General features: G+C 40.6%; 5 protein-coding genes and 1 long non-coding RNA gene across 15 annotated transcripts; 3 read left to right on the top strand and 3 right to left on the bottom strand.

Moving 5' to 3' along the window:
* Positions 1-441: 441 nt before the first annotated feature.
* LOC135640394 (peroxidase 59-like) lies at positions 442-1,662 on the top strand. Its single transcript, XM_065154785.1, has 4 exons — positions 442-663; positions 738-920; positions 997-1,162; positions 1,244-1,662. Exons 1-4 carry the CDS (start codon positions 442-444, stop codon positions 1,660-1,662), a joined length of 990 nt encoding a protein of 329 aa, XP_065010857.1.
* A 303-nt stretch (positions 1,663-1,965) lies between these two features.
* LOC135641611 (transmembrane 9 superfamily member 2-like) lies at positions 1,966-6,564 on the top strand. Its single transcript, XM_065157122.1, has 7 exons — positions 1,966-2,144; positions 2,621-2,661; positions 2,747-3,329; positions 3,727-3,864; positions 4,052-4,208; positions 4,422-4,906; positions 6,078-6,564. The coding sequence occupies exons 1-7, from the start codon at positions 2,005-2,007 to the stop codon at positions 6,295-6,297; spliced, it is 1,764 nt and encodes a 587-aa protein (XP_065013194.1). The 5' UTR covers positions 1,966-2,004; the 3' UTR covers positions 6,298-6,564.
* A 209-nt stretch (positions 6,565-6,773) lies between these two features.
* LOC135641612 (uncharacterized) lies at positions 6,774-7,748 on the top strand. Its single transcript, XR_010497757.1, has 2 exons — positions 6,774-7,145; positions 7,240-7,748. It is a non-coding gene; the product is annotated as an uncharacterized LOC135641612 (long non-coding RNA).
* A 3,191-nt stretch (positions 7,749-10,939) lies between these two features.
* On the bottom strand, positions 10,940-12,734 carry LOC103987547 (protein Barley B recombinant). The gene is made up of 2 exons (XM_009405877.3): positions 12,560-12,734; positions 10,940-12,243 (listed from the first exon to the last, which is right to left on the bottom strand). Exon 2 carries the CDS (start codon positions 12,104-12,106, stop codon positions 11,213-11,215), a length of 894 nt encoding a protein of 297 aa, XP_009404152.1. The 5' UTR covers positions 12,107-12,243; positions 12,560-12,734; the 3' UTR covers positions 10,940-11,212.
* A 1,578-nt stretch (positions 12,735-14,312) lies between these two features.
* Positions 14,313-19,604, bottom strand: LOC103987546 (type IV inositol polyphosphate 5-phosphatase 9). Of its 10 annotated transcripts, none has more exons than XM_065156985.1 (10): positions 19,462-19,604; positions 17,085-18,734; positions 16,417-16,984; positions 16,178-16,344; positions 15,960-16,067; positions 15,549-15,873; positions 15,279-15,463; positions 15,080-15,188; positions 14,839-14,990; positions 14,313-14,770 (listed from the first exon to the last, which is right to left on the bottom strand). In XM_065156985.1, exons 3-10 carry the CDS (start codon positions 16,441-16,443, stop codon positions 14,533-14,535), a joined length of 1,311 nt encoding a protein of 436 aa, XP_065013057.1. In that variant the 5' UTR covers positions 16,444-16,984; positions 17,085-18,734; positions 19,462-19,604; the 3' UTR covers positions 14,313-14,532. The 10 variants fall into 10 exon arrangements, with proteins under 10 accessions (XP_065013057.1, XP_065013058.1, XP_065013056.1 ...); XM_065156986.1 differs by having other exon boundaries at positions 16,417-16,800; XM_065156984.1 differs by having other exon boundaries at positions 16,417-17,261; positions 18,639-18,734.
* A 183-nt stretch (positions 19,605-19,787) lies between these two features.
* On the bottom strand, positions 19,788-25,775 carry LOC135641555 (uncharacterized). Its single transcript, XM_065156989.1, has 7 exons — positions 25,074-25,775; positions 24,376-24,414; positions 24,179-24,249; positions 22,395-22,459; positions 22,225-22,314; positions 22,003-22,095; positions 19,788-20,528 (listed from the first exon to the last, which is right to left on the bottom strand). The coding sequence occupies exons 1-7, from the start codon at positions 25,508-25,510 to the stop codon at positions 20,127-20,129; spliced, it is 1,197 nt and encodes a 398-aa protein (XP_065013061.1). The 5' UTR covers positions 25,511-25,775; the 3' UTR covers positions 19,788-20,126.
* Positions 25,776-25,981: the final 206 nt, after the last annotated feature.

The raw sequence follows: 25,981 nt of genomic DNA, 5'->3' as shown, positions 1-25,981 counted from the left end.
TGCAACATGCTGCTGCAACATCCTTGCACCAAACTTCCACCAACGTAGCCAAGCATTGATCCTTGAACAGCATTGATCATTGATCATCCATTATTTAGTGAAATATGTTAGATTATCTCGATAATTACATCGATAAATTAAATATATTTGATTCGAAATTGTCCAAAAACCCTAAAATACTGGACGAATAAGCAAATATTACTTTTACCTCTTCCACTAAACTTCTATTACTTTTTTCCTTTCTTTATATAAAGTGCCTTCGCAAATCTGTATTCTAACCTGCGGGGAGTCATTAAGAGGACCGCATTGACTGCAAGGTTAATGCGAGCTTACGTGCCACCTTAGCTTTGCCAACCTCTATAAATCCATCTCCACCCTTAAGACTGCAACCACACATACAAGATCTTAGATCGCCACTGTGCCTGCCCACAGATACAGAAGATGGAGTCTCGCAGATTTTCTAGCAGCCTTTCCTTGCTTGCAGCTCTGACAGTGCTGCGTCTCTGCATGGGCGTGAGATCACACCTAAGCACTAATTTCTACGCAGAGAGCTGCCCTAATGTGTTTAAGGTGGTCCGAGGTGAGGTTGCTGATGCCCTTAAGAAGGAGGCGAGGATGGCGGCTTCGCTGCTTAGGCTTCACTTCCATGATTGTTTCGTGAACGTGGGTTTCATTGCTAATTAATGACAGCTTTTACTGATCTTTATTCCTGATAGCTTACAGATGTATTGATGCAGGGCTGTGACGGCTCGGTTCTTCTTGATGGGAGTGATGGTGAGAAGTTTGCTTTCCCCAACCGAAACTCGGTGAGGGGATTCGACGTCGTCGACTCCATCAAGACTGCCGTGGAGAACGAATGCAGTGAAACTGTGTCATGCGCAGACATACTCGCCATCGCAGCAAGAGACGCAGTTGTCTTGGTAAATACTGTACCACGAACATCATCATCGGTGCTATGAGGAACTCAAACGAATGCTACCTTCTCTGTGACTGCAGAGCGGTGGCCCTTCGTGGAAAGTCCCCCTGGGAAGAAGAGATGGTTTGGTGGCCAACCAAACAGGAGCTAACACTAACCTTCCTGCTCCATTCCACTCCATCAACACCATCAAAAACAAGTTTGCTGCTGTTGGTCTTGACATCACCGACGTCGTCGCCTTGTCAGGTTCACCGTCAACTCCATCTCCATCTGTACAGCACGAGGATTGCATCTGTTTACCCGACGAGCTTGTCGCTGACTGTACAGGTGGGCACACCATCGGCCGGGCACGGTGCTTGGCATTCCGCAGCCGTCTCCTCAGCTTCTCCCCGACCAGTTCGGCGGACCCGTCGCTGGACTCGACCATGGCTTCGGAGCTGCAGAGCCTCTGCCCGCAGGACGACGACGGCAGCACGGCCGCGGCGCTCGACCGCAGCTCGGTCAATGCGTTCGACAACCATTACTTCAGTAATCTGCTGAACCAGAGGGGGCTGCTGCCGTCCGACCAAGGCCTGTTCTCCAGCGACGAGGGGGTGACGACCACCAAGGATTTGGTCGAGGCGTACAGCAAAGATGCAGGTCTCTTCTTCAAAGACTTCGCCAACTCCATGATCAAGATGGGCAACATAAGCCCCCTCACTGGCTCAGTTGGAGAGATACGTAAGAACTGCAGGGTGGTGAACTAATCGAGATGGCACCAAATCTGTAAAGAGATCAATAAAATGGTAGTCTATGCTGCCATCTGTTCTTGTGGAAATCTGGCTAAATGATCCAAAGGACTGCATAATTCCACATGGAAATCTGTTCTCTACTTTAAACAAGATTGTCTCAATAAAGGATTAATCGAGTCACATTTTCATATAGTTAGTTTGTAGAAGGGTGTAATTGGAAAATGTTAAGCACATAAATTACATGTGTGTGTATATATCATTCCATATATTAACAGTGGTATATATGTAAAAGAGTATATCGTTCCGTATATATATCATTCCGCGAATCTTCTCGCTCCGATCGCGCGCGGTAGGGCGATGGATCTGGTCCGGGTGGCGGCGCTGCTGCTGTGCTTCGAGGTCGCCGGCGTCGTATCAGAAGCCTCCGACCACCGATACAAGCAGGGGGACCCCGTCCCCCTGTACGCCAACAAGGTCGGCCCCTTCCACAACCCTAGGTGAGATCTCCTCCTCTGTCCCCGATGTCGTCCAAGATTCGCTAGTTCTTCGACCCCTTAAAAAATGAGACTCGCGGTGTGTCGAATTAGAAGTTACTCGTGTCAGGTCTCTGAAAGATTGCTCTCTCGTGAGATTTTGATTCTCGATTTCAAGTCGGAAATTTCATGATTCTTCACCCGTATCATTCTTCCGGCCACACGATCACCATCTGACATGTCGCTTTCTTATTCCCTGTATGTGATGACCACGTATCTGGAATTCAAGATGGATGAACCATTTATTGCTGCACACGGAAGCAAAATATGAAAGAATTGCTGAATATCTTAAAAGTTGAAGGAGGATACCATTTAAAGAATTAAGGATGCTTTATTTATTGGACCTAAAGACATTTCTGGATGTTTGAGTTAATAAATTCGATTCTTTAACATACTGTTTCTTGTATCATTATGCTTATATTGTTTGTATTTCTTTGTAGCGAGACTTATCGGTTCTTTGATCTTCCCTTCTGCATTCCAGGTTGGTATCCAGTTCACAGAATTTATCCAACTATCTCATGCTCTTCTATATTTTGTCTTGATTCATTAGCTGATATTGGTGCCAGACCATGTAACCGAGAAAAAGGAAGCACTTGGCGAAGTTCTGAATGGGGACCGTCTGGTTGGGGCCCCATACAAGCTTGACTTCCGAGTTGATTATGACTCTGAACTGCTTTGCAAGAAGAAGCTTACTAAAGGAGACGTTGCCAAGTTCAGGGATGCAGTCACGAAGGACTACTACTTCCAGATGTATTATGACGACCTCCCCATATGGGGATTCATAGGGAAGGTTGACAAAGAAGGGAAGGATCTGAGCAACGACAAGTACTATCTTTACAGGCATATCCACTTTGATATCCTCTACAACAATGACCGTGTGATTGAGATTACCGTGCACACGGATCCCAATTCTGTGGCTGACCTCACTGAGGACAAGGATATTGAAGCGGAGTTCTTGTATTCGGTCAAGTGGAAGGAGACAACCATGCCATTTGAAAAGAGGATGGAGAAATACTCACAGTCCTCTTCATTGCCCCATCACTTGGAGATTCATTGGTTCTCAATAATAAATTCATGTGTCACGGTTCTTCTCTTGACTGGATTTCTTGCCACAATTCTCATGCGGGTGCTAAAGAATGATTTTGTCAAGTAAGTTTCCTGTTCGAATTCTCCTGTTGTTTTACATTTCCATGTTTGATGTTTGCACAGTCAGATTCTTACTACAGAATGGTTTCTTCAGATTTTTGACTGCAATGGAGCTTGCTTCATAAGTTTTGTGCACAACATGTGTAGTTAATAGATTGCAACAATCAGCTTAGAATTGTATGATAGGTAAATTTTTTGTCTTAGCTGCGGACAGTTTTGCTTGATAGGTACTGCAACAATATCTGATGTTTTAAGGATTTCTTGACAGATACTCTAGAGTAGTTACGTAGATAATAGATCATTCGTTTAAAGTGTCATGGCTTGTGCTTTGTTTCCTTTCTTGCATTCTGACTAGTATTCTTTAACCATAAATGCTTTCTTATTTGTGCTCCTGTCGAAGGTATGCTGATGATGAGGAGTCTGCCGAGGACCAAGAAGAGACAGGGTGGAAGTATATCCATGGTGATGTCTTCAGATTTCCAAAGAACAAATCACTGTTGGCTGCTTCTCTTGGTTCTGGAACACAGTTATTTGCCCTGTGAGTATTGCTGGTAAATCTTATTTTTCTTATATTGAGGAAGAATTGAATCTGCTTTGAACTTTCTATCTGAATTTAGGTTGTACTGGTAGATTAACCTGCATATTTAGGATATTGAAACTTCCACCAAGATTAAGTTGATTCTGTGCCTGAAAGTGACATATTGCACCTATTTTGACCTATGCAGCACGATTTTCATTTTTGTTCTTGCACTTGTTGGAGTCTTTTACCCATACAATCGAGGGGCGCTTTTTACCGCTCTGGTGGTCATATATGCACTCACCTCCGGCATTGCTGGATTTACTGCTACATCCTTCTATTTTCAACTCGAAGGAACAAATTGGGTACTTTTATCGTTGGCATTGTTTCCTCTGTTCTTCTCTTTTCGATACTTCCACTTTTGCATGTAGCAAATGATGCCATGTGATTTCATCTATGGTTATGAAGTGCCTCACATCTATCCTCAAAATAAACATAATCCACATATTAATGCATTAATAAAGTAATCTGGGTTATAAATCACTTTTAATTTTTTTTCATATTTGTTGTATGTGCAGGTAAGGAATTTGCTCTTGACGGGATGCCTTTTTTGCGGGCCTCTGTTCCTCACATTCTGCTTTCTTAATACGGTCGCAGTTGTGTATAGTGCTACTGCAGCACTACCATTTGGAACCATTGTTGTTATTGTTCTTATTTGGACACTAGTCACTTCCCCCTTGCTTGTTTTGGGTGGAATTGCTGGGAAGAATAACAAAGCAGAATTCCAGGCCCCTTGTCGAACAACAAAGTTTCCTAGAGAGATTCCACCACTGCCCTGGTTTCGAAGAACTATTCCACAGATGGTAATGGCTGGTTTCTTGCCATTCAGTGCGATCTACATTGAGCTTTACTACATATTTGCCAGTGTCTGGGGCTACAGGATATACGTCATCTATGGCATTCTCTTCGTAGTTTTCATCATTCTCCTCGTTGTCGCTGCTTTTGTCACTGTGGCACTGACCTATTTTCAGCTTGCGGCTGAAGATCATGAATGGTGGTGGAGGTAAACCAGAAACCTTTTTTTACCCCTGAAAATAGGTAGAGGTATTCGTAAAAGCATGCACATGTTCACAATTACTTTTCAAGAAGTAATCTGTGCTTCATATGTTCTGCTCTTATCCATATTCGTCAGCAGTAATTTGTTGCAAGGTTCTTTTCTATGAGAGCTTCCTTCTTGGTATCATGATGTTTCACATAAGTTTATTAGAAAGTTTTGAAAATGTGTCATTGTCATGTGCTGAAAGCTTGGTAACTATAGAAATATATGCTTCTATTGGCCTCTGTTCCGTTAGAAGTATGATATGTTAGAAGTATAATGCGTTTTAACATCAATCTTTTCATTCTCATCTTGTTTTTATTTATCATCTTTGTTGTGCAGAGTTGCTTCATTGAGTCCTCATCATTCTCGTTTCTCTGATGGTGTCAACTTCACATTTTGATGACCTGAAATATCTCCACATGCATTTTTTTCTTCCTCTGACTCATTTGTTAATGATATATTGTTTTAGTAGCAGACTTATCACTCGCAACTTCTATCTTTATTAGTCATCTTTCTTTTATGGAGCCATTTGCTTGCTCCTTAAAGTACTCATATTTCCACCTGCCTTTGTTTTTCTTTGCCTCCAAATTTCTACTTAGTTATTTTTCATGGACAATTCAATTAAAGTAGTTTTTTTTTTCTCTAGTGTAGTGCAATCTTCTTGCAACTGTGAAAAGGTTCACAAAGGTTCTTACCTTGCCTTTGGTTATAATCCGGAAGATTTCTATTGTGAATCTTTGTAGAAAAACACATTAGTGTATTAGGTTTCAGCAGACCTGGTTCACCTGGGTCACAAAAAATGAAACTTTTAACATAATAATTCTGATAGGTATTATCTGTTCTGTAATCTATCCTCTAATCATGATGTTTTCTCTTGGTCCAAACAAAGTCTTCTACCTGGTGTATATTTACTCATTCATCGTGCAAATTATTTGAGTTTATCCATATTGTTGCAGTTTCCCATTCTGGTCCTTTGATTTATATCTCCTACAATATATTTTCTTTTTGCAGATTTTGCATACATATCAGTGCATGTGAAATGAAACAAAATCATTAAAGCATGATCTCCAAAATCCTATCTGACTCCGTACTTTCTGTTAAGCGACCTAATTTAGCATCTCTTATCCTGATGCAGGTCTTTCCTATGTGGAGGATCAACTGGTCTATTTGTGTATGGGTATTGTTTGTACTACTACTTCACCCGCTCAGATATGTCAGGGTTTATGCAGACATCTTTTTTCTTCGGGTACATGGCTTGCATCTGTTATGGCTTCTTCCTATTGCTTGGGACGGTTGGTTTCTGTGCTGCTTTGTTTTTTGTGCGCCACATATATCGATCAATAAAGTGTGAGTAGCTTATTGGCACCAGATCAGTTTGAGATAGGCCCAGAAAGAAAATACCATGCAACACTCATGTGCAATAGGGAAGGAGCAGCAGTAAGTCTAAGATTAGGGATATTATTATGAGAAAAGGTCACTCTCTAATAAGTTTTATATGTTTTGTCTCAAAGTCCTTGTTAGGTTTTCTTTTCCACCTTCAAATGCTCATTTTTCCTATTTTGTTAAAAAGATGTATTAAAAAGATACAACTTGCAGCTTTATTCACATTTGGATCTTTTATATGGCTCACTGTGTCTGATGAAATTAGTTCTTGGGTAAATGTGATTGATGTCGTGCAATAGTGAGTCCAAACTTTTGTGCCATGCAATTTAATTTTAGGTGCAGGATCAAGTGGAATCTCATGCATGCATGCATGCATCGAAATAGAGAGTTCAAAGAAGATGCAGGAACCCTCTTTTTTCTGGATAGGTACGAAAAGATAAGGGTGAGAGCTTCCATTCATATTTGCATCTCCGTTTCTTGCCTTTGTTTGCAGAAGATTCATGTATAGTCCTTCCATGCAGGAAGTAGTCAGGAGACATGGAAGAGAGCAGATGAATTACCCGACATATTTTGGATGGAAGCTTTCTCGGCTGACTATAAATCTCTTGGGAAATCTAGTTTTTCATTCTTGATATGAGATCGGTCCTTTTTCATTCTCTGGATGCCACTTATCACTCGTTTCACTCTTCTGATGTGCCAGATGGGATGGGATCAAAAGATTGTTGCATATTTTCTAACTATTCTACAATTGGCGATGACCATAATAGAACTGGGATTTAGATCTCAATGATATAGTCATTACGGGAGCTCCTTGTGGCAGGTATCATTGTTTTTTTCATTGATAGATAAATCTGTTTCATATTCAAGAGCTTAGTTTCCTGTTTTTTAAGGATTTATTCTCATTATGACTGCAGCAGAAACGATCATTAAAGAGAAGTAACGAACAAGAGGCCATAGTGGGAGAAGCAAGAACCAATTTCCTTTCAGAAGTTATCCTTGAGTACACATTGAGAGATAGAGAAGCTAAGCTGTTAGGAGGAGGAAGGAAAAGGACTAAGAAGTCATCATAGCGGGAGAACCAAGAACCAATTTCCTTGCAGAAGCTATCCTCGAGTACCTAACTTCCTTTGAGAGATAGAGAAGCTGTTACAAAGAGGAAGGGAAAGGATTACGATACACAAGAAGAGTGTATATATATATATATACTTTAATGTCATGTATTATCGTGTAGATTTGTCTCCACAGAACTGTCATCGGCTTTCCATCCTTTTTTTTTTTTGTGTTTCCATCAGTAAAGATTTGTTTGAAGGGAACATTTATTTCTGTGCTTGATGATACTGGATTAGGTCATCTCTAAGGTAAAACTATATTTGTTGGAAATGGATTGGATCTCTCGTTTTAATAGGAAAAATCAAAACCGGAACTCTTGGTGTTTCAATTCAACTGTTGAATCAGAATTTTCAAGCCGAGAAGATTACATGGTCCAAAAAATTTTCTCGGAAAGATGATTGACATTAACAACAAATCACTAAAGAATGATAGGCATTAACAACAGATCACTAGAGAATGATAGAAAAGGAAAAGAAGACTCGAAGCTAAACACTTTTGTTCGACATGATAACGTGTTTTTTTCATGCGCTTGATCTTTCAGACTCTCTAGCAATGTATCTCTTAATCTAATGTAATTAGGTTAATTTCATACATACATACATAATGACTATATTGTGTTCTCACACACGACCACTGTTCTGATACTGAGGCTGCAGGTGTTCTCCTTCCTCTCACACTAATGAGTTAGAGACTCGATATCAAACTTCAAAGATGTAATGGCCTGTAGGTGACCTCCTCCTCCATGGATGAATTCTGGAACGTAATGTTCACGACGTGATCTTCTTCTTATGCTGTATGTTTCATTGAAGGTTTGTGGCCACTAGAATTAGATTGGAAGAGAAGGTAATCAATCACATCCCTCTTGCCACATGATTTCAAGCTGACCTGATCTAAATACACATTGGTGAAAACAGGAAGCCACTGAAGTTATTGATCACATCGTCGACTAGCTTACATGTATCGAGTCCCATCTTAGCATGCATGCATGAACTGTTTTGGAAAGGTGTGGAACGATACGCAAGAATGAGCTGCCATTTATATTTCTATATCTTCATTTCCTTTCCTGCCTTCGATTGCAGAAGAGAAGTATTTGACATGGATGAGAGCAAATGAATCACTCGAGAGTGATGGAAGAAAGGTGAATTCAGTTGGCTATAAATCTCTTGGCAAATCTATAGGAGCAAATCTCATCCCTTCTCCTCAATGAGAAATCATTCTATCTTTTCATCCTTTCTCTGAATTCTAATGTAGTATTCCTTCTTCATGCCACATACCACTAGTTTCAATGTTCTGGTGGACAAGATGGGATCAAAGCATTGTCAGAAATTTGTTAGCCACTATTCCATCCAGATTTTGATTTGGATAATAATAGCCACTACAAGAGCTCCTTCTAGCAGGTAAATTTTTAAATTTTTTTACATCCATTTCTATTCATGTTCTTTCTTTCTCTTTATTGTTTTTTTTTCTTTTTTGTGATTTCTTTTTTCTTTTATATAAGAAGCTTCATTTCAAAAGTTAAGGTCTTCAAGTACTTTCAAATATACATAAGCTCTTAAAATGAGGAAAAAAAGGACTTGCTAAAGTCACAAAAATGTTCAGCTGTTTTGGTCACCAAAGTCTATATATATTTGTGATGGATAATGTATTGTGTAACTATCTGTGATGAAATAGTGACATCTCTCACTTTTTCTTCCCACCACCATAAATATTTCTATGAAGAGGAATGATTCATATGCACCTTACTGTCATCTCAGCAGTTCTATCACAAATCTATATATGAATCTAATTGCCAATCTTTGTAGCTTCGTAAACCATAAAAATATCTTCAACAACAATAATTTTCAAGTCATATGGGAACAACATCAAACCACTTTCTTTGGAAATGCTTAGACCTAATAGCTCATGATGCTATTCCCATTTCCTTGTTGACACCTAAAATTCATATGGCAAAACTTATCCAGGCTATATTGTATCTTTATATCCTAAAATTCATATGACTGAAAGGATTACAAGATGCTCTAAACCATCTAAAAGATACCTCTGGTAATGAACCAAACAACTTGAGTTAGTTCTTTAGGCAGCGAAGGACGTGAATATTAGTATGACAGTAAATGTGGATCACAAGGGTAAACAAATGAGGAAAGGGTTTAGTAATTCCAAGAAGATAAGATAACATGCAAAGAATTCTTGCTATCAGTTTTACCGTGCAGAAAAGCTAGCATCTTTCACAATAAGATGAACCAACCACAACATTAAGATAGAATAGGGAAAAGAAGTATTCTCACCAACTCCGGTAACTCTGGCATGCAAACTCCCAACCAAGGAGAAGCCTAACATACATACAATATCAAATCATGTAACTTTTTCACTAAACATACATACAAAAGAAGTTCTTTACCAATGAAGTTATTATACATGACCATGCATCTCTAAAAAGATTCATTGAAACACTATAGCACCAAACTTTCCAAGTTAACATAAGTGGTTATTTTACACCTTAATAAATTAATCAACCCAAGCAGCACAAGTGTGACACAGATGGCCCTTCTGCCCCATCCCATGTTCTATTTCTAAAAATTATTGAGTCTTTTTAACTTGGATGGTGAGGAATATGTTAGCTATTAAAGGAGACCTCAGTTAATAATCATTCTGTTTCGATGCAACTAGTATTTCTCAATGGAAGTCATAAAATCTCAGCTTCAGAAACATAAGCAGAGAGTGTTGGTCCAAATAGGCAAGAGAAATATTTGAAGGTTTTGTGTTTTGATGGGACAGAATAATCCAGTTTTGGTTCCAGTTTCAGTCGGGATTTGTCGTAAAAGCCAAGGCCACTTAAATGTATCAACCAAAACAATATGTTGATCATATCATTTATTTAAAGTACCTTCTTAATGTAAATTTATGCTGAAAATTTGCCAATCCCAATCTGTAATGACTTAAACTACTAGAACTTTGTCCAGTTGGGACATCATTTCTAAAACGGCCAAAAGCATTAAAACCACTGTTGAAATTAGAAACAGAAACCAGTCATGTATAATTTGGCCCTTTTTTTTCGCACATGGAAGTCATTTTATAATCAATTTTAGAAGCAAAGGAGGTCAAGGTTATCCACATAACAGAGGAACACCAAAACATAGAAGCTAAATTGTTCATGATAAGAAAAATTACTGCTTCTATTGTGACTGAATTGAAGGAAGTGTAAGAGCATGTAGAAAGCTTCAGTACTATTTTACTAATCTATATGAGTGTTTTCTGGAACACAAATGATCTATAGGATGATGGCAGAAGATATCCTCGATTACTTCAAAGCAAGTAATTTCTAAATGATGACTTAGTCAGCATAACCATTTTGGCTCTTAAAACTAGATGCTGCTAGCACCAAGATCAGAAGTATAAAATATCTAAACATTACAAAAGAAAAATTAAAGTTCATGGATATAAGACAACCATCAAACATCACACCAAAAAATTTGTGCAAGGATCTAGATAAGAAGTAATAAAAAGTGAGGAAAAGTTCTATGCATTTGAAGAGAAAGTCATTTGACCTAGGCAGCATTGTTTCCATTAAACGTACAAGTTTTGGTGAGAATGGAAGAAGCCAAGATACCCACAGAGCCCGAGTGTCGGAACCTCAAACACCATGTCAAGGTTGCTGATACAGAAAATTGCACTCAGACTGCTCCAGAGGACCTTTGCAGGTACAGATTAATGTACACAAAGGGAAGCAAAGATCCAATGCTGAGGTAAAGATCGATAGCCATCCAACATAATGTGTCATCACCTGATAGTCACATATTTGTTGGTGCCATGCTTGGCCCAAAATGTCCTCAAGTCAATTGGATTACTGAGATTATACCCTTCTCCAGCAAGCTTCTCCAGAACCTTCTTAAATGCACCCTGACTCATCTTTCGACCAGCAATGCGTGCCCCCCGCCTCTTGGTGCTCATCGGAAGGGGGTGCATCGAAATGCTGGTGGTGCAGCATGCTGATTGCCACCCTCCAATGCCCCAACGGTAGCACTGTTGTGGCTTTCCTGTACAAGAGCATACCGGAGTTGGGATCCTCGAGATATCAAAGTCAATCCCATTAATGACCATGCCTGTGCTCTTCCTTCCACCCTTCTCGTGCGAAAGCGAGCCATTGAGAACATCATCGCTTGGTGCTACGGCTTTCTTAGGCTTCTTCGGCTTTGGTGATTTCTGTGGCCGACCCCTGGACCTCTTCTTTAAAGGGGATTCATCTTTAGCACCATTGGCCTCCATCGTCAAAACCTTATCATGCTTGGGTTGTGGCTCTGGATGTTGCAGCATCTGGAGGTTGTGGCCGGTGGGAGGATCGGGGATGACACCATAACCAGGGTGGTGCTGGTGGTTCACAGGAAAAATGTGGAAGTTCTTGTCATTATCGCTGTTATGGTGAATCCACCCGTCTCTCAGAAGGTCATTCTTGCTACTGTCGTTGCCATGGTGGCGCCATCCGTCCCTAACAAAGTTTGGAGGGACCGATGGCTCCGGAATGCCACATTGCCGACGCATGAACCCACCACTCGACAAAAGAGGCTTGGCATCACGCTCCATCACAGAAGGCATGAGCCGCAGCCCAAGGTTTCCCTTCATTGGCGGCTCATAGAAGCCCCAATTCCGGATGCCTAATCCGCCGTCGTCATCCATATAAGCCGACGACAGAAGATTCGAGGAGAAGGGAGGTTCGACGATTTGGCCAAATGCGAGAGAAAAAACGGTTCTTTTCACCGACTACGATCAACCATCCGACACACCGTCTTCATCTCACCAACGCCATCAACCCCCTTCCAAAAAAAAAAAATCAAATACATGAAGCAAGGAAACCACATTGCCAGAAAAACCAACAAAAGAACATAAAAAAAGGCGGCATCTTGAAGAAATCCCATCACATAACCATGAAGAACATCCAAAACTAGGATCGAAACCCATACAAAAGCGAACACCAAAACCTAGCAAAGGTTGAACTTGTAGGGTTTCAAGTCGAGGTGAAATCTCTTCGGAAATGCAATGAAAACACAGAAAGATTTTGACCTTAGGGTTCTCCAAAAACACTCCTTTTCACTTGCAAAGCAAAGAGGCCAAGAAGACACAGAAAGTTACCTCGGCCGGGGAGAGAGAAGATCCACTCCCTCTTTCTCTCTCGCTGTGTATGAGAGAGAGGAGAGAGAGAGGAGAGAGAGAGAGAGCGAGAGTCTAGGGTTCCTTGGCGCGTGAGAAATAGGGGGAACACAAAAGGGGGGCAAAGATGGATTTTTGATGAGCGCAGAAGGTTTACTAATGAAGTTGGAGCCTTAATGATCCATCCTTCTCTGCTTATACTAATATGCCGCAGCATACGCACATGTTTACCCATAAATGTAACATCCATATCCATATCTATATCTGTATCTATCTATATCTATATCCATATCTATATCCCTTCTCAGAAGATAAGTAATACATTGATTGAAGCTATTTTATGATAAGAAAATAATCTCTTTAAATATAAATAAATAATTATATATATATATATATATATATATATATATATATATATATATATATATATATATATATATATATATATATATATATATATATATAAACATTGGAGAGTAATCAATTCTATTATATTTGATAAATCTTTTATTATTTTTTTTAAATTTTTAAATCGAAAATTAGCTATCACTCAATAAAGAAAATGTGTTATCATCCATCAATATTCACAGTATAAACTCATAATTCTAAGATGTGAAATTGGATTTGATATATAATTCAATGATTTTGACTTACGATGTCGTCGTGTAGTGCTGCGTCCCCATCTCCCCGCTTCCAAACTCTGGATCAACCCATGTCGGTACACGTCGGGAAGCACACCCACCAACAACACAAACGAAAGCTTGCTCGGCAGCGGGTGATCAAGAGAGAGAAAACTATGGTCACGGGAGACGACGCATCTTCCCATCACTGCAACTGGACCTCATCGCACTCTCTATCCATCCCTGGCAATGCGTTCAATGAAAGCAGTCATTAATTGCCGAGACGTGTTTGAAGTCTTATCGAAGGTGTAATGCATGCCATTAATGCGAACATATCATATATGTTGAATCTATATTAGGAATCATGTGGAACTGCGGCCGAACCGGCCATGACGAGGTTCTGCAGGGAGATCGGAGTGAAGCGTCGGTCCTTCAAGGTTTGGATGTACAAGCACAGGAACAAGGCGTCGTCTTCCGCCGCTGGCGGCACTGTTGCCACCGCCACGACTGCTCGGGAGGATGGTAGTGGTGATGACGTTAACACTGCGGATGGCTCCGCAGAGGAGGAGGAGAAGCATGCTCGACTCCACCTTCCCATAATCGATACTGTTTCAGCATATCTGTTGCATGACCTGTGTTCGTGTTCTGTGCGTGCCAATGCATTTAGCTTTAGTCTGTAGATATGCGGTCCGAGGAACAAAGTATGCCCTGTAGATAAGGTTGGATCGAAGGGGTGTAATATGTTTGATTTCCATTAATTGTATCTTCTTGTCATGCTTGCTAACACAGTACTAAACGATGTTTGAAATCGATCCCCCACTTTGTGTTGTGCATCAATGTTTTTTGGACTTGCTTCAGACAAGCCAGTCAATTTCAGAGACCCATCCATCCATCCATCGGGAGATTCTCACAATGATCCCAACCATATTCCTCAGGTGAGGAGGACAAGCGTCCCCCGCATTGAAAAGAGACTCGAGCCATTGCCGAGTCGCCATCGTCCGATGTCAAATCCCACCTCACTGCAACCCTTCTCCCACATTTGGTCTCCCAATCTGCCGTGGTGTGAGGTCAACTCCACCTCACGTCCCCACCAATCAACGCACATTGGAATAGAATTAGAAACCACCCTTCTGATATCATGGAAGCCGGCAGCCAAGTTGGTGTCACATCCAATCTCATGTCATGGATGCAAATCCCATCCCTCCCTTGTATGGAGCAATATGTAAACAGGAGGAGCAACCTTAAAAATTGGAGCAAATTATACTCTGCATATGTATCTATCTACGTAGCCAAATCTCGCTATGTCCCTCATAATACGTCATAGCGAGGACTCGATCACAAGGCATCGACGTTAATGCTTCTTCTTCTTCCACCTCCACCGTTTGCGTGCTCGTCGTCCGGCCGATCAAATCTCTCCGACAGGAAGAAGCTCCCGAGCGAGTTGAAGCTCCGCCGCACGTCCACGCTCGCGGTGAAGACGGCTCGGACCGGCCGGTGGTCGGACAGCCACGACTCGCACCGGTCGTAGCGCTTCTGCTTCAGGCCGTCGCCGTGCCACAGGATTCTGTCGCACCTGTGTACCATCGCAGGCTTCGTTTCAGCTCTGAGAGGAGACGCGGAGGAGAATGCACTGTGACTCACCATGCCGGAGCTCGCCTTTTCTCGCCTTTCTGGCCTTGAATGCACCCGTAGTACTTGTCGGAGTTGGGGTAGTATTTGTAGGTGGGGGAGAATGTTATGGCCCCCTCTTGCCAGTCTTCGAACACCCTGCCCTTGGAAACCTCTGTTCTGAGCTGCGCGTGGAGAGAGAGAAAAGAGAGAGATGAGACATGAATGGCAATTGAGGTGAATGAGTTCTACGACAAGGTGGTGTCTAGAGTACCTGATCTCTCTCCAACAAGATGTCCCATTGCTTTTGCTCCACCAAAGATCTTGTTATGGCCTCAGGCAAGGAGATTCTATAGTTCAGATCACCCAGCAAGATTACTCGACTGCATGGAATCCACAACATTGATGTGTATCAGAGCATACGGTGAACCATGATCCATTCATCATGATAGTAGCAGCCGTATTCAACTTACTCATGATCTAAGATCTTGTGTGGCAGATCGAGAGAAGGACCTCGAGGGAAGCTGGTTCTTGAGAGAACATCCACGGCGTCCGAGTTTCTGTTCATCTCGTCCCCTTTTCTTCCTCCCGAAGCCAGATGACAGCACACGAAGCAGAAGCTGGTCTCGTGCAAGCAGAATCGAACCGAAACCGAACCCTGCGCGCGCGAACTAGCTCAATGACGAACCGAAACCGAAACCGAACCATTATAAGCAAGCAGAATCCAGAGTAACATGACAGACCTTGTTTCCCAGGCAGCCCATGACGCCGCAGCCGACGCAGGAGACGCTCGGGTGGCGGATGTAGTACTGGAGCTCATGTCTCGCCCACACTGACACCAGAACTCCGACCATCTGCTTGCTTATAATGCACCGGAAATCTCGAGCAAAGCCTTCCTTCGCTGGACACGCCTTGTGCCTCTCCCCCACCTTTGGTTCTTTTCGACCTTCCAAGTTGGATGAAGACTTGTTCAGTGTTGTCCTGACGAGGGAGTTCCACTGTGCAAGGATTCTTCTCTTCTCTGCGCCTAGCACGTTTTTGGCACTGAGCGGAACGATCTCTTGGAATCTGAGGGAAGCAACAGCAATTGTTATCTCATGAAAAGAGGACAAGTTCATCTGTTCTTTGTGATCTCAGGAAAAAGATGGATTTACCCAAGAACATAAATGTCATAGTAATCGTTGTTAATGTCTAACCAGTCCTCCAGGTTTACATCATCTGATGGAAGGATACCACCAACATTCCAAGTACCAACGTATAGTCTGCAAGAAAAAAGAAAAAGAAGCAAAAAGCAGATACTTCATGTTAGAAATCTTTACGGTCATTGCCTACATCGAAGTCTAAAAATGGTCAAAAAAAACTTGAAACACACTTGTATTTGCGAGTATCTTTGAGATATTTCCGTGGTCTCTTTGGGTCGAACTCATCCAAATTTGCGAGTTCGAGCAACATGTCTGAACAAGGGAGATCTGCAACGAAGGAATTGTTACCCACCGGCCGCCTCAGCAGCTTGTTCGCCACCAGTCTTGGCCACAAGACCTGCACAAAGATTAGTATTTTGGTTAGTTCTTGCAGGAAACATTCACAGAGGAGAAGAAAGCACGTGCTAACCTCTACTTGCTGCTCTTTCTCTGGCATGATGGCAGCGGAAGAGCGAGGAAGGGAAGGGAGGATTTGCTTCAAAGCATCGAAAGGAGGTATATAGATAAGAAGAGTGATGGAGGGAGGATACAGGGGACCGCAAGAAAGTCCTGCTGAGAGCTAAAGATACAAAAGACTTGTGGCAAGTTGGAGGAGGATCTCCTCTGACTTGTAGGATGTTGCATGTCAATGACTGTAACTGGTGAGAATAATATGCCACACAAACAAACCCACTAGGAAGGGACAAGGGGAAAACTAGGGACCATGGACACACTGTAGCATATGTTCCTTCTTGGATCTTTCTTCCACTCATGTGGATGGTATGGTGTATTGGTGTGGAGGCTGTTCTTTAAGCTGAAATAGGAGTGTAACATAGGGTTAGGAGGCCAACAGAGTCTAGTCCAACTTGCCCTTACAAAAAAAACTCTCCTACTTGTACAAAGCCAACTTGTCTGTCTGAAACATGTGATCGTGAGTTTGATCTATGTTGCCCATCTAAGTTCTTAACAAACCCATGTTGTCGGTAGTCACTTTCTTACTAGCTCAAGAAATAAGCTTTCATTAGTAACAACTTGTATGCAGTTATAATTTAAGTCAGTAAACTAATCACTAGAAGACTAACATGAACAGACACGAACCAAGTTAGTTCCCAGTCCTTGTCTTTGTCTTCTATGATCAAGTACTGCCCGCTTCTCCATCTGACTTCTTGCAATTGCGACCCCGAGTCTCATCTCCCTCTTCCTACATTTTGTTTTCAGGTTCTTTTCTCAACTGTAGGGAGCATTATGGTCCCTCCTGGCCATCTCCAATCCAACCTATCGAGAACCTCATCAAGGAACCAGAATTAAACTCATAAGCACTATCAAATTGTATCATACAGTCTCTTAGCTTCTAATTAACTTGTCAATTTGAATAGTTGTGTCTTGAAATGCTCAGTTAATTAGCTACCAGTATATTAACAGGAAGTCTTGTTGTGGAAAAGAGAAAGGACTAATCAGACAGATGAATGATCCCATCAATTCCCCTTATATATAAAAAAAAAATGCTAGTAGAGAACCAATGATTTGGGAGTTCTAATGGACCTCAGAATCAAGCATTGGATTAGTCAACAAATAAGAAGTTGGCCCTCTTCATAAGATAAGCTTACTGTTCCATCATTCTCCTTTTGTAGTTGTTGATATCTACAGTTGTTCTAATGGTGTTTTCTTTTTCGAGGACCAACCACCAACTTGTTTTCTTCTTCTCTGCTTTCCTCTACATTTTGTCTTCTTCTCTATACTTCTCTCTAACCCTTATCTATTTCCATGTAATACATTTTAAAGTAAAACATTAGATGATGAAATAAACCAGTAGCAGTTTTAAATTTGGACTTAAACATAATCACAACGAACAGTTGTGGGCCAAACCAAGACACAACCCCCAGATACAACCTGCAAGCTAACCAATCAACCATATATCCTCATATACAAGGACCCAAGTGGGTTGCATTACATTGATATGGATAACATTTTGTGACTTTATTAATCTCAATAGTGATTCGATAGGATCTGCAGGTGGACAGGAGCCAGATTTTGGTGACAATGACCCTTGGAGTTGCTCAAACCATCCATTACATAAATAGCCTTATCACAGTAGGCATTGCATAGGTCATAATATAGTCAATAAATAATCTTTCTTCTGTGTTTTGTATGTCACAAGTTGCTATTCTTTAGGAGTTTCTCTCATGCAACTAGTGATAGTAAAATCTTTTCTTCAAATTCTTTCCTACTTCTGTAACTGAGATGATCCAAATTGTGTGCAAGAAACAGAGATGGACTAGTTTTAATCTAGTGTCCAATTGCATATACTGATGCAGGAGAAAGATCTTTTATCCTTAACTAAGTCCATCCAAAGTTATCCTCTTATTGTTATTAGCCAAATGGAATTAGAAGGATGCTTTTGATCTAAATCAACTTGGCTCCTAAAATAAACATCAGTCACTAATCCAGCACTTGACGATATCAGGCATGCTTAAATGCAGCTTTAACCTTTTCGCATGTGTGTTATATTAATTGATGGGTGTGTCATCATTATCTAGGCATCTACTTGTGATCAAGTTACCCTTCATAATTGAAATCACAGCTCATGCAACGTGTAGGAATTCACCAAGATGTGCAACAAAGTAATCACTGTAAACTAGTTGAGGATGCCACCTTGTTGAGAAGATTAGTTTACAGCACTTGTGTGGGTTCATCCATGAGACAAGTTGGAACTTTTTAAGACAGCGTCCTTGTTGTTGTGATGATGAGCTGCAAAGAAGAAGACAAGCAAGTGAGGTTTCGATATCTGATATGAAAGCACTAGAAAATGTGTCCATGCACTTCACATAGTAATATAATTTTCATCAAGAGGAACTAATGATGCTAACTTAGCTTTGACTTGTCTCTATTCTTAGCAGGCAAGAACGTCACAGCTGAGAAACTTGACTGCTTCATCTCCCTATTCAACGACAAACACTAAGAAGGAGACAGGCAGCAATTTGATGTTCTACAAGGAAGAACTCATCAAACTTCCTATACTTTGCAGCTTACCAACTCTACAGAACCCTAACGTGAAAAGGTTACACTTGTGATGTAATATACTACAATCATCAAAGCAACCCAAGTAACTGCACCATAATAATATCACTCTTGTTGTCAAAAGAGGGGAGCAAAAGTAGTCATCAATAAAAACCTGACTAGCAAGTCACAGTACAGACAGAAAAATGAGCAAGACATTAAGGTGTCAGCAGAAGACCACAATTGTTTGAAACGTTTAGCCATTGACATTTACCAGTTCTTTAGAAAGCTGTCCATGGGATCATTGGTCGGATGGTCGAAATTATACAACCAACAAATGGAAGAGTACTAACATCAAAATAGTGTAAGATAACATCAAATTTTAAACCCTAGGATGGTCATTCTAATTTAGCATTCTACAATAAAGAGCTGTTCAAATTATCTATTTTAGATTTTGAAGCCAAGCTCCTTGTCTTACCCATCTCGTAACCAGATCCCATCCTGTTGGTATTGGTCTCAAGTAGCAGTCATTTGGAAAACAATTTGCTTGCCACCAATAATTGCTTATTAGAAGACAGGATCAGGACAATGCAAAGAATTACTTGTGCCGAATGTTTTAGGCTGCAGCAGAAGGAACAAGAGATCAGCAGAATGTCTAATAAGCCAATTAGCATAATGTGTGCTCAAATTGTCAATGACTAAAAAATTTACCTCAACAGGCTCAGATCCCTTCATCAACTCAATGGCATAAGGCGCATAACAAAGCACAATTTATAATGGAGCCCCATTATATTAAAAAGGATCTAATAAAAAACACCAATATCATTAAATATGAGTGGCACATGTACCCGATCAAACACAATGAGTACTTGAAAAGTTTACATGGAAGAAGTTACAATAACAAGGCATCCCTCAGTGGTCCAGAAAAGTAGTGTCCTATCTTATGCACCAACACCACAAAGGGGAATCAAATGATTCAAATCACTGATAATTAGTACAATATGACATGCTTCAGTGAGCCATCAAGTGGCTGCATCAAAATATTTTCTCAACGGTGAGTGGCTAACCAACAAAAAAATTGATACCACAATGTCATTTTAGCAAGCCTAATCTGAGTCGGCTTCTCTGAGCATGATTGAACTATCAAACTCTGAAGCTCAACCAATCGATTATGTCCTGCATGATCTTTTCCCTCTCAGGCTCGATTAAAAGGTCATGTAGGAGATTGTGGTACAGTTTGATTGACTTATCTGTTGAGGAAGCTTCATCAAATAACCTTTGAGAGCCTTCAGGATCAGTTACAGTATCAGAAGCACCATGGAGAACTAGAAAAGGAATTTTGATCTTGTTGAGGTTCTGTAGCAGGTATGTTGACATGCGTAGGATCTCGCAACCAGTCCTGACTCTGATAGAACCAGTGAAAACCAATGGGTCGGAGTACTTGGATTGAAGGGCCTCAGGGTCACGAGAAACAACTGATCCACTATTATTTGCAGCACTAAATTGATATTTTGGGGCTAGAAGACAGAACATTGGGGCGAGAACCTGCCACAGGTGCAGTGATCAAAGACCTTTGCCACATCTCAAATTGTTAAGACCAACAAAAGATTTAAATAGATTAGCCTCATACATTGACCAATTATTTTATACAACATATGCATTTAGTAGTACTAACACAATCTGTTACCATATCATTTTCACCACAGAATATATGCTATCTATATCAATTGAAATAACATATCTTACCAATTCCAATTTATCATCATCTTGAAACTCTCACTCGTTACCACATAGACAACATTGTGGTAAATTCTCGTCCTTGATGCACAATGTTAGATACACATGATACACCAACTCTCTTCCTTGAATAAATATAGTAACAGAAATTATTGAAACAAAAACAATTGGACTATATTACCCCCCAATTTCAATGAAATACAAGATTCAGAAATTCCCAGGTAATATTATCATCTTCTGCAAATGAAACATTGACCTTTTACGAAAGCATATTGATAGAAAAAAACATCATCCAATGACCCAGTGCATGCAGACATGCATCTACTGTATCAAGCACTATAGGTCATACTTTCGTTATGTTAGCCTAGATCTGTCAAGAACACTGTTTTTCAATCCTTTTCTTCTACTGGCAACGGCATATGTAGCATGCTGCTCTATTATTGAATCTCTTGAGATATTCTTAAACAAAGTAAACAACATATACAGTGGACTAAAATTCTTTATAAGATCTAACAGTCATATGGTACAGTGGCTTCAATAATTTCTACACCAGGAAACTAAGATAAATGATCACAATCGAAAGGGAGGAAAGAAGAATGCATAAAGATTTACTGGGAATATTTGACAAACTCTTGTCAGTTCCTTTTATCATCTTGTCATATTTTAGTTAAAGTAAGGATGCAAAATACCCAATCCTTTGGCTGCAGACCAGTACTCATTTCTTTCTCCAACTCCCAACATAACTTGAGAAAGTAGCATATCTCAATACTTGCTACACAACCAACTAGTGTTTTTTTTTTTTCTTCATAAAATGTATAATCAAGCAACTAACCAATTACAAGTATAATATCAAATAATCCTAACTAATTACATATGCTCCATAGTAGTCTCATTGCACTAGTTTAACGAGAATGTCAACTTTAAAGAAAGCTAAGCCGTTTCAGAAAAATCAGAGTGAACACTGGTTCCAGCCTCAATGATTTGTTTGGTAGGAACCCATGAAACCCAAATGATACTGGTATCAAGTGGATGGAAATGATACTTCCTAGGACACTGAACAGTTGATCATTATTAAACATAATCACCAATTAAGCCCGAAGTAAAAGATTCTGTGACAATGGCTTTCAAGAAATCAAAGAGTCTATAAACAGTTGGAACACTTGTGTATTAACTGCAGTTATGCAATCACATATAGTATGATGCATCCATGTTAGGGAATACTCGCTCAAGTCGACAATATCACTTGTAATGATGTACAAACAGGACAGAGCAGAAAACTAACCATTACAATTGGATGAGAAGGTTGAACAAGCACAGCAGGCGACGTTAAAACGAGACCTTTAATCCATCCTTCTACTTTTGGATCACAGGCTGCCTATAAATATTCATGATCGAAGAATAATTCATAATAAATTTGAAGTCCACAAAATAGATATTCCACATTGTTAACAACAAAATACAGGTACTGTAATGCTCATATGTCTGACATATGAACGCATACTACCTTAAGAATTATAGCTGCACCAGTTGAGTGTCCAAAGCAAAAGCAAGGTGTCCCAGGATTCTCTGCCAAGACCTTCTCCAGAAATGTTTCCTTTTTTGCAATAAAACAATAGTCAGGAAAACTTAGCCTAAGGCAATATAATGCATGGCACTGTGGTTAAGAGATCATACCAAGTCATTAACTGCATAATCAAGGGAATGAACATATCCATGCAACCCATCACTTCCACCATGTCCTGAGGACATAGATTAAAAAAAAAAAAGGTTCAAGCCAGAACTGTTCGACAAGCCAAAACATATATGGTTGAACTGCTATTTCAAGCCACTACATATTTTAATAGTCTATCCATTATGTACTTCTCAAACGTTAGATTGAGAAGAAGTAATTCTTCAAGCAAAATCAGCTTTAACTTATATTAATCAAAATTGAACTAATTTTCCACTCAACAATTAACTAAATTCTCTCATCTGATAGACTGGCCAGTGATAGTTGTAGTATCTTTACAAAAATTGAAAAATCCTAATCTTGACAAAAATTGAAAAATCCAATCAACAGAAAAATTGTAGTATCTTTGCCTCGTGCAGTTACAGTCAATACAAGTTAATAAGGAATTTAAATGGCCTATGAAGAAGGAAATGAACATTATGAAATTCACGAGAAAACCATTCTGTTTTCATTTAGTTAAAACACATGTTGAAGCAAAACATATATCTATAGAAACAGTGCAGTACATGACCACACATTCTATTTTCATTTAATCAAAACATATGTTCAATTAAAATGTATATATTTTATATTCACACTTCAAATTTATGTATTTAACCAAGAACTAAAGACTAGCTAACCTGACTTGTCTCAACGAAGATTAAAGCCAATTTGAGCCAAGTCATAGGGTGCTACATTACATTTGGAACCTGAAAAACCAAATTAAGTACTCCTGAAAATTTAATTGGCATAGTATTTTAAACAAGAACCTAGTCTCACCCAAGACACTGGAATAGGTCAGATCAAAGTCGAGTTTCTTTTTTGATCATATAAATGTGGGAAGAATTGAAGTCATTAATTAACAAGCGATGTTTAAGAACAAAATCAACAATATCAACCTGCATATTTGACATAGGCCGCTAGAAAGCTATTGACAACATTAGACTTTTGACTTGCATATGTAGGGAATATCAAATATATTGTGCAGATCATGTAATCTTACCACACATAAAGATAATATATTGCACAATGTAGAGTTCCGAGTTGTATTAATAAGCTTGTGCGAAATTTTGCAGGAAGGAGTGCTTAGTAGAAGTTCAACCTGCATAAAGTTTGCTTTATTTCCACCAACGCCAAGTAAAAGCTTAGCACAATTTGTGTGCAGTATTATCTATTCCCTACGCTAGTTCTGAGCTTTACCAGATTAAACTTAACCTAGTTGAACCCAGTTTGATTTTAAGCTATCTTAATATGAGCAGAGGTGCATTGGTTCCTTGAACCCTGTCTGATCAGTTGGTCTAGGATAATTGATTGCAAGGACCAGACTGTCATGATCCGTTATTAAAATATTATTAAATGTCTATTGATGTCCAATTATGATTATTCTAGCATCATTGAACTCTGTTCTCGAACCTGACCAGACAGCAAGCAGCCATACATGATTAATGCATAAACATGATATTAATCATTTATTTGTATTATGTATGTTATAATTGTTGTTGGATCTCATGATACAGATACAGTGGATGCATGCCATATGTTGAATAAAGAATTAATGGCTCCTTAGTGTTGCTTATGGTACTGTCCATGTCATTGGATGGCATCGATGATCCATTTGTATGCATAACATCAAAGTAAACAACAGAAACAAACTTGTGGCAAGAACGTAGTATATGCATAACACTGATCAACTTACGATAATGGAATGACTGACCTTAAAAGTGAAAATGTTAATGGAGAAAGAACTTACCCATCCAATCCATTGCATATACTTTAAAACCATTTTCATTGAGTTTCTCAGCAAAGTCATTGTATCTACCACTGGGACAAAAATAACAACATTATTAAATGATCATCTCTATCACCATTGACAGACAAGCATGTCTTGTTTTATAAATAACAAGACATGCAGTCTTTAAAATAACATGAAGATTTTACATCGCATACCTGTGCTCATTCAATCCATGCAACAGAACAACCAAACCCCTGCACAGCAATCCAGTCAATATTTGGATACAAAAAAATGATTATCTATCTTCTATCTAGCTATGGTAATTGATCCATCATGCATTCACATTAAAATCTCGGGCACATGAGTATAGTGCCTTTATGTCAAGGGCAACTCTAGACAAGCTAGGTTGATTAACCCAAGTGTTCTTGATACATTGCAGCTAAAAGACACCGAAGTAATCCATATGTAGAAATTCAATAGGAGGCGACATGGAAGAACTTGTTACTTTCTTAGAAGTCAGATATTTATGCAGAAACAGATTAGCACAGTCCCAAACATACAGACGACGGATTGTGACCATTCCTACCAAACCCAACGACATGAGACTCTACACAAAAAGCAAATGACGCTCATTCCAAGAAGCAACCCTCCAAGACTAATCCAGACACAATCAAGAATGAGCAAGAGGTGGAAAACACAATTTCGTCTTGAAGCATGGATACCCAAGAAACAATCATGACGTCCAAGATTACCTAAAAATTTAGAGATACGATGAATAATCTACACGTGTCAGGTACAAGATTGCACAAAGTAGGGTCTGACGAAAAGACAAAAAAGAAACAAAAGAAATATAAAGAAAACAACGTGTTATTTCAACTCAAGAACATGAGAACTTGGAGGATCAAAGCCCTACCTGGTCTTCAAATTTACAGGAGTCCAAGATTGAGTGAAAAGAGTGTCGCCTCTGGCCGTGGTAAACAACGAGAAGTCCCTTCCAAGTTGCCCCTCCTTCATCGCCTCCACCACCCGCCGCACCGCCAGGGCCCGCCTCCACGACGCATCATGCTCCCGCTGCCTCCGCGGCACCATCGCGGCCGGCACCCTCACCACCACCCCGCCGTGCCCGCCCTTCCTGCTGGCCTCTGGACGCCCATCAGCCGGGGCGGGGGCCGACCGCTCCGCCGTGGACACGAGCAGCGGCCGCCACCGGAAGGGGAGCAGGAGGAGGAGGGCAGCGGCCTGGAGGAGGAGGAGCAGCCCCCGGAGGACGCGTACGGACAGGAGGGCGGCGACGCGGCCGCTCGCCCCCGACGTCAGCATCGGCCGCTCCGCCCTCATCACCGCCTCCATCTCGATCGGAACTGGTCTTCACACGGCTCCAAAGATCAACAAAAGTGAGGCGATGAGATCACAAAAGAGAGGGAGAAATCGAATCTTTAGATCCGATCTTTTAGCGTTCTGGATTGGCGAGACGTCGTGAGTTCCACGAATCCGAGGGCCCTCCCGTTGCCAATCTCTACGCATCCCAAGAATGCCCGTCGGGTCGTTCTTTTATCGCTGGCGTCGAAGGGAATAGAACACAATGGAAGGACGGAACCCCTTCGACGCGTGCATGCCGTTTCTGATGACAACCGAACTCACCCATGAATAGTAAGTAGGCCAGAGGGAGAGATGCGAAGCATGGGCCCCAAGGAAGTTGAGCCTTAGGGATGTACTCGTTGGGTGCCGTAAAATATTTCGACTGTGATATCTGGTGACACTGGGGGATCCACGCGTCCGGTGGAGTTCAGCCTGGTCGGACACGTGGCACGGTGCGGCGCC

This window comes from Musa acuminata, chromosome BXJ3-6, assembly GCF_036884655.1.
Source record: "Musa acuminata AAA Group cultivar baxijiao chromosome BXJ3-6, Cavendish_Baxijiao_AAA, whole genome shotgun sequence".
NCBI lineage: Eukaryota > Viridiplantae > Streptophyta > Magnoliopsida > Zingiberales > Musaceae > Musa > Musa acuminata.
This window is presented reverse-complemented; position numbering and strand designations above follow the sequence as displayed.

Bases quoted from the DNA above. Each gene is read 5' to 3' on its own strand.
- LOC103987547 (XM_009405877.3), bottom strand. From the start codon at position 12,106: ATGGATGACGACGGCGGATTAGGCATCCGGAATTGGGGCTTCTATGAG.
- LOC135640394 (XM_065154785.1), top strand. From the start codon at position 442: ATGGAGTCTCGCAGATTTTCTAGCAGCCTTTCCTTGCTTGCAGCTCTG. The intron at 921-996 runs GTAAATACTGTA...CTGTGACTGCAG, and splicing joins CAAGAGACGCAGTTGTCTTG to AGCGGTGGCCCTTCGTGGAA. The intron at 1,163-1,243 runs GTTCACCGTCAA...CTGACTGTACAG, and splicing joins CGACGTCGTCGCCTTGTCAG to GTGGGCACACCATCGGCCGG.
- LOC135641555 (XM_065156989.1), bottom strand. From the start codon at position 25,510: ATGGAGGCGGTGATGAGGGCGGAGCGGCCGATGCTGACGTCGGGGGCG. The intron at 22,315-22,394 runs GTATGATCTCTT...ATTGCAAAAAAG, and splicing joins ATTATGCAGTTAATGACTTG to GAAACATTTCTGGAGAAGGT. The intron at 22,096-22,224 runs GTAGTATGCGTT...GAATATTTATAG, and splicing joins GTGCAGCTATAATTCTTAAG to GCAGCCTGTGATCCAAAAGT.
- LOC103987546 (XM_018827426.2), bottom strand. From the start codon at position 16,443: ATGCCAGAGAAAGAGCAGCAAGTAGAG. The intron at 16,068-16,177 runs GTGTGTTTCAAG...TTTTTCTTGCAG, and splicing joins AAAGATACTCGCAAATACAA to ACTATACGTTGGTACTTGGA. The intron at 14,771-14,838 runs GTGAGTCACAGT...GATGGTACACAG, and splicing joins AAAAGGCGAGCTCCGGCATG to GTGCGACAGAATCCTGTGGC.
- LOC135641611 (XM_065157122.1), top strand. From the start codon at position 2,005: ATGGATCTGGTCCGGGTGGCGGCGCTGCTGCTGTGCTTCGAGGTCGCC. The intron at 2,662-2,746 runs GTTGGTATCCAG...TATTGGTGCCAG, and splicing joins TCTTCCCTTCTGCATTCCAG to ACCATGTAACCGAGAAAAAG. The intron at 3,865-4,051 runs GTGAGTATTGCT...TGACCTATGCAG, and splicing joins GGAACACAGTTATTTGCCCT to CACGATTTTCATTTTTGTTC.